The sequence below is a fragment of the Nyctereutes procyonoides genome, unplaced genomic scaffold (assembly GCF_905146905.1).
Source record: "Nyctereutes procyonoides isolate TBG_1078 unplaced genomic scaffold, NYPRO_anot_genome, whole genome shotgun sequence".
NCBI classification, from domain to species: Eukaryota; Metazoa; Chordata; class Mammalia; order Carnivora; family Canidae; genus Nyctereutes; species Nyctereutes procyonoides.
Window position 1 is genome coordinate 17,606,813 of NW_026575147.1, and position 12,288 is coordinate 17,619,100.

The 12,288-nt window shown below is 43.6% G+C and overlaps 1 protein-coding gene across 1 annotated transcript; it reads left to right on the plus strand.

Moving 5' to 3' along the window:
* Nucleotides 1–1,115: 1,115 nt before the first annotated feature.
* Nucleotides 1,116–10,404, plus strand: LOC129501190 (regenerating islet-derived protein 4-like). Its single transcript, XM_055312143.1, has 5 exons — nt 1,116–1,182; nt 3,619–3,716; nt 7,140–7,277; nt 8,266–8,371; nt 10,337–10,404. Exons 1-5 carry the CDS (start codon nt 1,116–1,118, stop codon nt 10,402–10,404), a joined length of 477 nt encoding a protein of 158 aa, XP_055168118.1.
* The last annotated feature ends 1,884 nt before the right edge of the window (nt 10,405–12,288 follow it).

The window sequence follows — 12,288 nt, forward strand, 5'->3', positions numbered from 1 at the left end:
AAAAACTGGACAAATTAGGTGTTCCTCAAAGTTTGGGGAAACTGGCATTGCTGTCTGTGCACTATTACTGGAATGTATAGAACAGCCCATTCAGAGGGCATTTTAGCCAAGGGTATCATTGTGACTGTGCATGTCTGTGAAGTCACAACCCTGTGTGTGTGTGCACTTATACTAAAGAGGGAATCAAAACTGCATAATACTTATGTGAGGGGAAGAAGATTCATTACAATCAACCAGTTTCTGAGAAACAAAACCAAGTAAAGGAACTCTATGACTCTGTTTATATAAAATGACACACAAACCTTCACACATATACAGATGTACGTGAAAAGATGTCTATCAGCTAGTCACTAAATTGTTTATTTCTGGAAGATTGAATTTACTTCCTATTTTCCAGTTTTTCACTGATGTTTTAATAATTCATGTACAGTCTGGTGATGGGGAAAGATAACAAAGCTATCTTCTTAAAAAAAGAAAAAAGATGGTTATCACCTAAGTGTAAAGGACAGAAGGTTGCCCTAATATCTACTTGTAGCCATGTGACAATGACCAAACCACTTCATACCCATAGACCTCAGGTCCTCTAATCTGTGAAATGTGGGTATTGGATCATATATTCACTTTTGATTCTAACAGAAAAATTCACTCCTGGGACCAACTTAATTTGATTGAATCGACTCTATAGAAAGTCCATTATGCTCCAACTGTGAGAAAGCTTGCTGGTTCTCCTGAAAATAGCAGAAGCAAGGTCTTCACAATATACCAAATGCTTTCATCCAGACTTTTAAACTATTCAGCCCAGTACAGTTACAGTACCCAGTACAGTTAGGTCTCTGGCACTGGGCCAGAGGCCTTGCAGGTGACACAAATTAAATATTCCTAATCTCTACATTTAGCCTGAGGCTTCCTTTATTGTATAATCTGGGTTTAACCAGAACAAACTTTTTTTTCCTCCTTAGGTGATTTGGCATCTAAATTCCTGGGTCCGTTTCACCCACTGTGTTCAGATTGCAGATCCAGGTGAATCCAAGAACTTCAAGGGAAAAACTCACAGATATCTGAGACCCCTATAGTAGAGGTTTCTGAAGCATTTCTGCTGTCCAGGGAAGAGGACAATGGCTCCCAAAAGCATGTGGCTGCTCCTACTGCTGAGCTGCATAGCCAGCACTGACGTCCTGGGTAGTGAGTATCAGTCACTCAGCTGGAACTGAGCCTAGAGCCAGTGTTCATGCAGCAAACTCACATAGCCCTCCTTTTGCCAAAAAAAAAATGTTTAGGTGCTGCAGGCAGTGGATATCAGACAGGAATAAAAGACCATGTCACATGGTAAAAATTGCAAGGACTATAGAATCAAATTCTAGCCTTGTATAATTGTAAGCCATAGTTAAATTATCAACGAAATGTCAGTTATAATAATTATTTGACAAGTTTCTTGTAAAGGGTGGAAATAATGTATTTAAAGCACCTGATGCTTAGTGGTCAATAAGTGAGAGATCTAATTAGAGCTACCCAATGTTTACACGTTGTTTTTCCATTTGAATATGCTGGGAATTCTGGTGTGCAAAGGACTTACAGCCTCATGGGAGAGATGACTCCTGCATACATGTAGACCCAGCATCAAGTACAAAGTAACGTGTCAACAAAGTGAGAATCAATAACCTAAGATCTTCTAGGAAATAAAGCCAAGAAGACTGTACACATGAATTAAGAATAAGTATCATAGAATATCTGAAATGGAAAATGAGATGTGGGCACATCTGGTATAATGCTTTTGTTCTGAAGAAAATCAGGCCCAGAGGAGGTGGGGACTTGCCCAAGATCACACAGTAAGATTATGTGATGTTCTGGTGCCTAGTCCAGGGTGACTTTCACAGTTCCATGTGGCCCCGTGAAGGAAACCATGTCTGAGCATGTATATAACCTGACATTCTTCCCACTGAGGAATACTTTGGCCATGGGGAGATCCATTGGAAGGACATAGGGAGAGAAGTAGTGTTCTTTGGGCATCGTATTCATGTCCGTGACTCACATCTGTGGTTCTTGTCTTAGCCTACCCTGAATGTGTCCTTGTGTTCTAAGGCTCTCTGCCCTCCACACCATGCCAACCAGCAGCCACCAGTTCTCTCAATCCTATGGGTGCCCGGTCCTGGGGAATTCAGCCACTTTCTCTGAACCATGCTAGAGTGTGAAAGACTATGGGAGGCAGCCTTCAAGCCCTCCTGTGGAGCCAACTAACCAGAGAGTTAGTTGCCTGTTGTTCTGGTTCTGGCTTCCCTGCAGGGGCTTGAAATTCATCCAAGCTAAACCTGGGGAGTGAAGTAGAGCCAGGACATTCCTACCAGTCACTCCATTACTCTTCCACAGATCGTCCCCTCAACTGTAGAGACTTTCTGGGGTTGCAGCATAGGAAGATCCAACTGGTTAGGGCTGTGGGACCAGGTCATGAAAGCCCTCACATGCTAGCCAGAGTAGGGAGATTATGTGAAAGCATAGGAAATCCCTAGAGATTTATAGGCAAGGGATGAAATAGAACAGTGAAAATAACAGTAGTGTCATTTGAGAGGGGAGTGAGGAAATGCTCACTTTGTGACAACAACAGTCTGTGGACATCCACTAGAAATAGAAAGAGCCTTGCACTCATCTCTAGCATTGGAGCACAGCCACATGGTCACAAAACCCAAACTTGCCAGCTTGGCATTCCCTTCATCATCTAGGCCCTCTGCATTTTCAGCCACCTTCTTGTTTTTTAAACCTTCAGATATGGTATCGTAGCCCACTCACTAATCCACTAGCACAAAGAACTTGTGCCTCTCTCTGTCACAGATTCCTTGGCTTCAGGCCTTGATCCTTCATTTCCTTTCCACCAGGCTTGCCTGAAATATTCCCTATACTTAAGACAAAATTAAATGCTTTCTCTTGCTGTGCACAGCTTACACATTTTTGCCCCCATTCGTCTGCTCACACCCCCCCTTTGCCTCACATGTCCCCTTGCTACTGACTTATGGCTCAGCTCACCCATCCTCAAGCTCCATCCAAGTTGCCATCTAACCTGTCCTGTGTCCCCCTAGCCAAAGCCAGCACTCCTTTCTTGTAATGCCTACAACTACCAATCTATGCCACTCATCCACTCTTGTGCTGCCTTCATTATGGCTGTTTGACCTTAGGACCAATGTGGGGATTTTTCCAGTCACTGAGTATGTCTGTTCCAATTCTGCATTCCGTAACTGGGGAGATAATCACAGGATGGCCTTGGGGTCCCAAGGACCCCATGAAATGGTCCTAGCTAAAACTCTGTGGTCACCTGACCTCCATGAGCCTCTCCTCTGGCAGACCACAGTGACTTTTTGAGTATCCTGGAATTAGTGTCAGTTCAGAACCAGTGTTCAGTAATCCCCAAAAGATCTCATTGTATCCTTTTCTCCAATGCACAGTTATCCTTCTAAAGGCCATAGTTCCCTTTGGAGAAGGCTGAGAGAAAGATTAACAGTATAAAGATTTGGCAACATAGCAGGGTCCTTCCTCAGGGCACCCAGCCTCCCCATCATTCTGTACACCAGCTAGTGTGGTAATTGATTGTTTTTGCCATCATGACTGTGATTGCCTTTGGTGTCTGTGCAGACATCATCATGAGACCCAGCTGTGCTCCTGGATGGTTTTATTACAAGTCTAATTGCTATGGATACTTCCGGAAGCTGAGGAGCTGGTCTGAGGCTGAGGTAAGAAATCTGGCCCCACGCTTAGGGATCTCTAAAGCAAGATGCCACGCAGAGCTGCAGGTCTCATGTAACTCAGAACTAAGGGTTATTCTTTGGCATTCTAAGGCTGCTGAGATGGAAGAAAGCAGTTGTATGTTTCAATTCATTCAGTTCTAAAACCATTGATGGACCATGTGCTATATGCCCAGACCCTAGGTGGTCCATGAAGAAGTAAGAATAAACAAAAACAGCCATTGCTGTTGGAGATTACTGTCAGTGAGGACAGAAATACACAAAGATAAGGAGAATAAGAAGATAAAGACCTTATAGAAAGAAACATTGAATTGCTGTACCAGATTTACCAGGCCTGGGATATGGTCTTCAGAACCACCTAATAGAAAGTGAAGCAATCTAAACAAATAGAAGGCTTCACTGTCTACACCACCCAACAAATATACTGGTTTTGTTTCACTGAAGATACCCAAGTAGGCGCTCCACCTCAGAGGATTGTGGGGAGCCCATGCTGTTCTTTCTCTGGGTTGCAGTGGTTTAACTGATGTGACAGATTGGGGGCACCTTATAGGGATATGTGGTGTGATCTGCACCCAGAATGGCCTCAGAACTCTGTATACAAATAACTCAGCAATGATGGAGCACTTACCAAGTTACAGCTATTGAGGATACAAAGTCTTCCCTGCCCTTAGAAAGTGCAGGATTAGTGCAAAATTTTGATGTTGAAACAGAAAATTTCAGGGCAGTGTGAGCATAAGTGATGTTCCCAAGATTACACCCAGAGTAAGCAGTGAAGCAAACCCAGAGAAGTCAGCCTTAATCCAATGCTTCCTGGGATGATGTGGATGACAGAGAGAGAGAGAGAGAGAGAGAGAGAGAGAGAGAACTAAATGAAGAAGGAGTTTCCCAGACACTATTCACTGATAGAAAGCAAGCTGATGGAGAGCAATCAGCTTTTCCTCAATTCTTGAGAAGCAACTTTAAGAAATTTTGAAAGGCTACCTGTACTGCTGTTTCCAGAGATTCCAACATGAATTCTGCCAAAACAAAGAGGAAAATACCTGGGGACTTGGGAGTAATATTGACCTGAGTTTAAATCATGAGTCTGCCTTATAGAGTTAAGCTATACTTCACTTTACTTGGTTTCTTGCTTTAAAATGGGGATGACATGGACACCTCGGTGGCTCAGTTAGTTAAGCACCTGCCTTGGGCTCAAGTCATGATCCCAGGGTCCCTGGAATTGAGCCCCATTTGGGGCTCCCTGTTCAGTGGAGTCTGCTTCTCCCTCTCCCTCTGCCCTCCACTTGTTCTCTCTTTCTCAAATAAATAAACAAATAAATAAAATCTTTAAAAAATAAGTAAAATAAAATGAGGATGACACTTTATCCCATGGGCTTGTCAGAAGTATTTGTTAAAATAACTTGCCTCTGGCACATGCTGGGTGCTCTGTTGAAGTTATTGGGCAAAAACAGTCCACAGAAATGATACAGAGCCTTAGCAGGGTTAGCCACTCCTGAACAGAGTACAGAGAAGGTGCTGTAAAAGGACTCAAAAAACCTTTGCCATGGCCACTGCTGCTGCTTGACTAGTTGCCAATATTGAGGGCCAGTCTTAGTGCTTGAGACCCCTAGCCTGGAGGGCCCAAGAAAGTGACAGGTGGATCTGATTTTGGACACAAGAGAGAGATCTGAGTTCCAGGCCTGGTTCCGTCACCACCAGGAACATGGACTTGGAGCAAAATATCACTAAGCCCCTTGGAGCCTGCTTCCTCTTCTGTCCCAGGAATCCTTTGTGACCAGTACTCTCACTAAATGTTGACTGGTTATCTGGCTTCTGTGCCTCACAAATTTGAAAGTCAAATAAAATTAGGGGTATAAAAGCATTTGGTGTTGTAAAGTGGTTGACAAATGTGAGAATTGTATGAGCATTCAACACTAGCCACATCTAACCATGAGCAAGATACCAAAGGGAAACATTGGAATAGGTACCACAGCCAAGACCCTGTTATTAAATTGAGCTTTATTAAATTAAGTTCTATCATGTAGGCAGATCCTGTTACAAAAGAGCATAAAATAAGTATATATCTCTATCTAGCTATATGATGTGTAGATATAAAAGTTTGTTTTATTTAATTGGACCATAAATTTCTGTTTATGGTTATGCCCCATGTTCCATCCAGTACCTGAAACAAAAGGTGATTATCATTCAGTAATGGACAAGAAAAATCCAGATCACATTCTCTTGAATAGGAATGAAGGTAGACTCTTTGAAGAACAAGAATTTTAAAAAAAAAAGAAGAAGAAGAACAAGAATTTGGGATCAAAAAAGGCATATAGGAGTAAAATAAACTTGGGTCTGGAGCTGAGAGTTTTTAAAGTTGCAACAGAACAGATAGTTATGTGCTTCCACACCAGTCCCTGGTCTACCTTTACTGGGATGAAGACACTCAAAAATCCAAATAGGTTAAGTCCTGTGGCTACTGCTGAGGAAAAGCAAACAGATAGGCACATTCATCTAGAATGAAAAAGTAGCTAACACAAGATCTTCAATTCTAAACCAACATTTGAGGAGTCTCCTCTCTCCTGAAAGAGGCATCACTCATTTTTAGACAATTCACACTCTTCCTATTTGGTACAAAATAAAGTACAGAGCATTTGTTTACACTTTACCATGTGTTATTCTTGTGCAATATAGGGGCCAGAATAATTTAAAATAAAACAGACATGAAACTTGGGGGTTATGCAGACCTGGGCTCTATTCTTAGGCAATTAAGTCTAACACCATTTTCTGATCATGCGTTTCTCCACCATAAACTAAAGGTGGCTCCTATTTGTTAAGACTGGGTGAGGATTCAGTAAAAGAGCATGTGTGAGATGCTCATCATACTGAAGGTGCTCCATGAAGAACACTACCCTATCCTATCCACATCCTGTTCACATTTGAACACCTCCAAAATCAGATGTTCCCTTATTTAGATACAGTGGCAGTGGTTTTTTCTTTCTTTCCTGGTGGGACATGAACAAAAAAGCACATTTTATAATGAGTGATTTCTTAGATTTTTTGCAATGCAGAATTATAATATGTAATTATAGCAATTATATCCTCACAAACTCCCTTGTGTAGCAGGTAAGAAAAGTTCAGAGAGGTCATATGACTTGTTGAGGTGACATGACACAAGAACAGGAGGAGCCCAGGCACTTCCACTGACCCCAAAGTTCACGACCTTGCCTTGGGCTGCCTCTTCCTCTGAAACCTCACACTCGTGACAGTTGTGTTTTCTCCTATGGAGACAGGAAGTGTTATGGGGTTTAGATTTCAAGTTCTGGAGGAGATGGGGCTGCACACTCCATGCTGCTTGGTGCACCAGGGTTCTGGGATGAGGACAATGCTTTTAAACCTCAAGAGTTGATTAGCACAACTTCTTGCCCACAGCTCGACTGTCAGTTGTATGGAAATGGAGCCCACCTGGCATCTCTCCAGAATATAAAGGAAGCCAACATGGTAGCACAGTACATAAGGGGCTTCCAAAGAAACCAGCCTGTGTGGATCGGCCTGCATGACCCACAAAAGGTAACTTCAGAGTTGGTTCACAGATGCCCCCTTGGGAAAGCTGGATGGATTTAATTTTCTGTATTCATAACTGAAGAAAGTAAATGGCTAATAAAATCCTGAAAAATTTGTGCAATGTCTCTAGTTATCAAAGAAATGCAAATTAAAATAGCAATATAATTTGATTTGTAAGATTATCAAGCTTTTGCTTTGTCTTAATGAATAATTTTTTAAGATGTATTTATTTATTTGAAAGAGAGAGAGCAAGTGAGAGAGAGAGAGAGAGAGAGAGACAGAGAATGTGTGAACATGCAAGAGCAGAAGCAGGGGGAGGGAGAGGGGCAGATGGAGAGGAAGGGGAAGAAGCAGGCTCCCCGCTGAGCCACCCAGGAGCCCCTCAGTGAATAATATTTTTAAGGCTATAAAGAAATTTTCCAGTAGATGGAGACTTAAATTCCTACAACTGGAAAGTGTTTGGAAAGTAGTTTGACAAAATGCATGTCAGTACCCTCAACATATTCATGCCCTTTGACCCAAACATTCTACCTCTGGGTTTCTACCTAAGAAAATATGTTTAAGTACAGAAACAGCTTCAGAACAAAGTTGTTCATGGCAATGTTCTTTATAATAATTGTAAATTAGAAACAATATAATCATCATCAATAGAATTATAGTACATCATTCCCATTTCAAAATGTTTAGGAAGCAAGATGCACAGTTGAAGAGGTATCTTAAAGCTCACCACATATTTTAGCACATAAAACTGTTGTGGTTGAGAAAAACATTTATACCAGAAGTAAATATGCCAAAATATTAGTAATGTTTTCCTCTCACTGATTAAATGGGATGAGTTTTCTATTTTTCATTCTGTGCACATTTCTGTGCTTCCCCTATTTTTGCAATGACAAATTTTTACAAGTATTCAGAGGGCTGGAGAGGAGCCCCTGGCTATGAGCCCGTGAGCAGGAGGCCTGTTGGCTGACTATCTTCCATCTCTGGTCACTTGCAGAGGCAGAAGTGGCAGTGGATCGATGGGGCCTTTTATTTATACAAAAGCTGGTCTGGCGAGTCCGTGGGCGAGAACAAGTACTGTGCGGACATAAGCGCCAGGAACAGTAAGTCCTCACATGCTGTCCCTTGCCTCTTCCTAAATCATAGCCCTGCCCTTTACCTGTAAGAGCAAATATGGACCATCCGCTCCTCATCGCCCATCCACACCAACAACTCTGTGTTCTATAGGACGGTGGTCTTGCCACAGACATGCTGTACCAACCTTCAGTCATCTGTGACCACTTTACAATCTTGGCCGTCTCTGGCCCAGTGGTTCAGCTGTTTACTTAATAGGTTCTTTACATCCACACTTTTTTTCTGTAATAGGCTTATTTTAAAATCCTATATTCATACCATGAGGGCGAAAGATGCCACAATTTGGGAAACCCCGACTACCGGGAGCAAACATGCAGGACTCCTTTCGGACTTCTTGATACTCAGGGGTCCCTGGGAGGGCACAGGACCTCATCTTTGCCTGCATTCTTCCCTCTTCTTTTCCCCTGGGTTTTGTCCCCAAATGCAGGGCCCAGACCCTCAGCTGCAGGCTGCACATGATCATGTGAGTCTCTTGGTTTCTCTTGTCTGCTTTCATTCTGGGCTTTTTATGCTAATAAGTTAGTCTCCGACCTTTGTACCAATGACATTTGGGGCTGGATAATTCTTTGTTGTGGAGACTGTCCTGTCATCGTAGGTTCAGGATACCCTGATGTCAGTAGATCCACCACCACCCCAGGTCGTTTTGACCAAAAATGTCTCCAGACGATGCTACATAACCCATAAAATCCTCACATTTGAGAACCACGGCGGATAATCATGTGGAACATTTCCCTTATAAAACAAGGAAACAGAATATCAGAGATAAAGGGGCTACTTGATGCCAAAGACATTGGGTTTAAAAGGGCCATCATGGTGTCACCAGGGCACTGCTCCTGGGCAGGAAGTGAGTCTGGGAAAGGCCTGGACTGAGGACTCAGGGATGTGAGGCAGGGGGGCTGCCCTCTAAGGAATAAAGTTTATATGCACAAAAAAGAGCAAGAAAACTTTTCAACAGCAAAGGATGAATGGTGGGTAAGGTACAAACTCTGAGGCCAGGTCCTGACCCTTCACGAGGAGAAGGTCTCCTCGCAGATGAAGGAAGGGCTTCTCCCAGACTTGCAGAGACCCCAACCGCTGCTGTGAAAGGCATAAGACAGTCCAGATAGAAGAGACACAACCAAGATCAATAGGTAGAAGCTAACAAAATGTGGATATCTGTCTAAATTAAGGGAGAAAATTGTGAACAATTAACACTATTCAAAAATAGAATGGGCTATCTCCGGGAAGTAGTGAGATCCCCATCACTGGAGTTAACCAAGCAAAAGTGGACATTGTAGCTGTTAAGAATGTTAGAAGCTCCAAGGCACATGGAGAATTGACTGAAGAACACTTTTATTAAATTGTATTTTATTTGTTTTTTAAAGTTTTTATTTATTTATTTGAGAGAGGAGAGAGATCAGGAGCAGAAGGAGAAGCAGACTGCCCGCTGAGTGGGGAACCCAATGCAGGGCTTGATCGCAGGATCCCAGGACCATGACCTAGGCCAAAGGCAGACGCTTAGCTGACTGAGCCACCCACACGCCCCTAGAGAGATGGATTTCTTTTAAGGAACTGGCTCATGTGATTGTCAGCCTGGCAGAGCTGATGTCACAGTCCTGGGCCGGGGGGCACCCTGGACGCAGAATTCCTTGCTCTTTGAGGAAACTCCATCTTTTCACTGGATGATTATGCACATTATGGAGGGTAATCTGCTCTACTCAGAGTCTACTAATTTAAATACTAATCACAGCTAAATAAAAAAATTCCCTCACATGAAACACCTGGGCACACATCCCAGCCCAGTGGACACATGAGATTAACCATGGCAGTGCCTTCCCGGGGGTTCCAAGCAAAGCACTCAAGTAACACAGGGAAGTGCAGTACAGAACCGGATGGGTTTGAACGTGTTTATTTTCTTTTTTCTTTGTTCTTCTCATCTGTTTATTCTCTTACAGATTTTTTAACTTGGGAGAGCAATGATTGCAGCAAGCAGCAGCATTTCCTGTGCAAATACCGACCATAGAGCGTGCATCGAGGCTGTGCCCACCCCTCGCAAGCCCCTGTCCTCTTCCCTCTGTGCTTGCTGGCTGCATTTGATCATGATCTCAGAGTAAACATGGCAACAGAGGCTGATGAGGCCCTTACTGCACTCACTTTTTAGGTTTATTAGAGGCAAAGTCCTCAACGCTGTTTGTGACAGTGGCTTCCAGTTCTAAAGGTCACCCTGGGATCCATCCCTGTGGTCCTGTTTTCCTCCTCTCCACTTCTGGCCACCTAGGGGGACTGGTGAAGTCCCTGGGCATTGGGCCATCAAGTGTAAAGGTTGGAAGACAGGAGGTCACCTGAGGAGTGAGCTCCCAGCCCCTTTCAGCTTCTGAACTCCTCTGCCCTTTCTCTAGTGCCCACATCCTCCTGCTCAGACACCTCCTTTGTCTTCCTTCTGCAACAGGGCATGTCAACCAGCAGGGTTCCTATTAGGCTGATGTGGACCACAGATGCCAGGGCCATCTTTTAGTAAGTAGCTGTCTGCGTAGAAGATTGCTCTGTTCCAGTTCAATAGTGATGGGAATGAAAAATATACCCATGTGTTTCTTCATCTCCTTCCTCCTAGACCCTGCCTTCCCTCAGAATAGCTCCTCCCCAGCTGTGGCCCTGGTTTGATGAGAGGAGGGCGGGAGGCCCTAGGCCTGGCCAACCTCTGTGTCGGGGTGAATGGGTGGTGTTATTTCAGAGTGAGTACAGCAGCTGATGGGGGTAGACAAGAGTCACAGCCAGTGGCCTGGAGCTGCCTCGGGCCTGGTGCTCCTGTCTCCCCAGCCACTAACAGCCCCATCTCTTCACTCAAGCCTCTCTGCCTGGTGAGGTTTGAGATCCCTTATGAGGTGGTTGCTCTAATCCTCAGGAGGTAATTTTTCCCTTGTACAGATTTGGGACTCTCTAGGTCAAGAATCTACTTGGCTATATAAGAAGAAATAATATGGACTTGACAATTACAGAAAACATGGCTTTGGTGTGATCACATCTGCATTTCTTAGAAGCACCACCAGAGAGTGAGGTTGTGTGGCCAAGCCACGCACTTCAGGCTGTGTGGATGGCCATTGGCTTCCCCCCACATTGCTCTGCCAACCAGTCCACAGAGAGTCTTATACCCGAACCTGAGAAAGCTCCCCTGCTCCTCTGTGACATTAGTAGGCTGAGACTAGCTATGACATGCTGGCTCACAGAAGAGTGCAATGAGGATAAGGGAAGTGAAAAGAGAGCTGATTTTCCCACCCCACTTCTTCCTCCTTTCCTCCACACCCCTGTCACCCTTTTGGAACCAAAGAGGAAGACATCAGAAATTATAGGTCGCAAAAAGGCTTGGTAACCCAAACGATAAATGTCTTAATGGTGGGAGCTCAGACAAGATGACAGGCTGATAGTTAGCTTCAGCAAAAAGCAACCACCAACTCCTACCAGGGTTCTGAGTAAGGCACCATCAGAGAAACAAAGGTATCTGATTCTATGATGGAAGATAAATCTGAAATGCCAGACTGATAGGATCCATGTAAGGACCTCGCTGGATTAAGTACCAGATTCTGTGGTCTTTCCTGTAAGAAGTAATAGAATAGAAGGGAAACATGGGTCACAATTTCCCAAAAAAGTAGAGATTCTCCAAGTCTCCTGACTATGGCACATATGAGAGATAAAAGACACCATGGCCTGCCCACCTCCCCTAATTCATTCATCCTCTCCTCCAGAAAAGGAGCTCATGATAGCAAAGAAGCAAAGATAAAATAAAAATCCAAGGAGTGATTAATAATAGATATACCAACAGAAAGCAAAGTACAATCTAACAATCATTCTGTAAATACATTAAAAATACTTAAAGCATGTTTAAAAACAGTTCCAACTGGGCAGCCCAGGT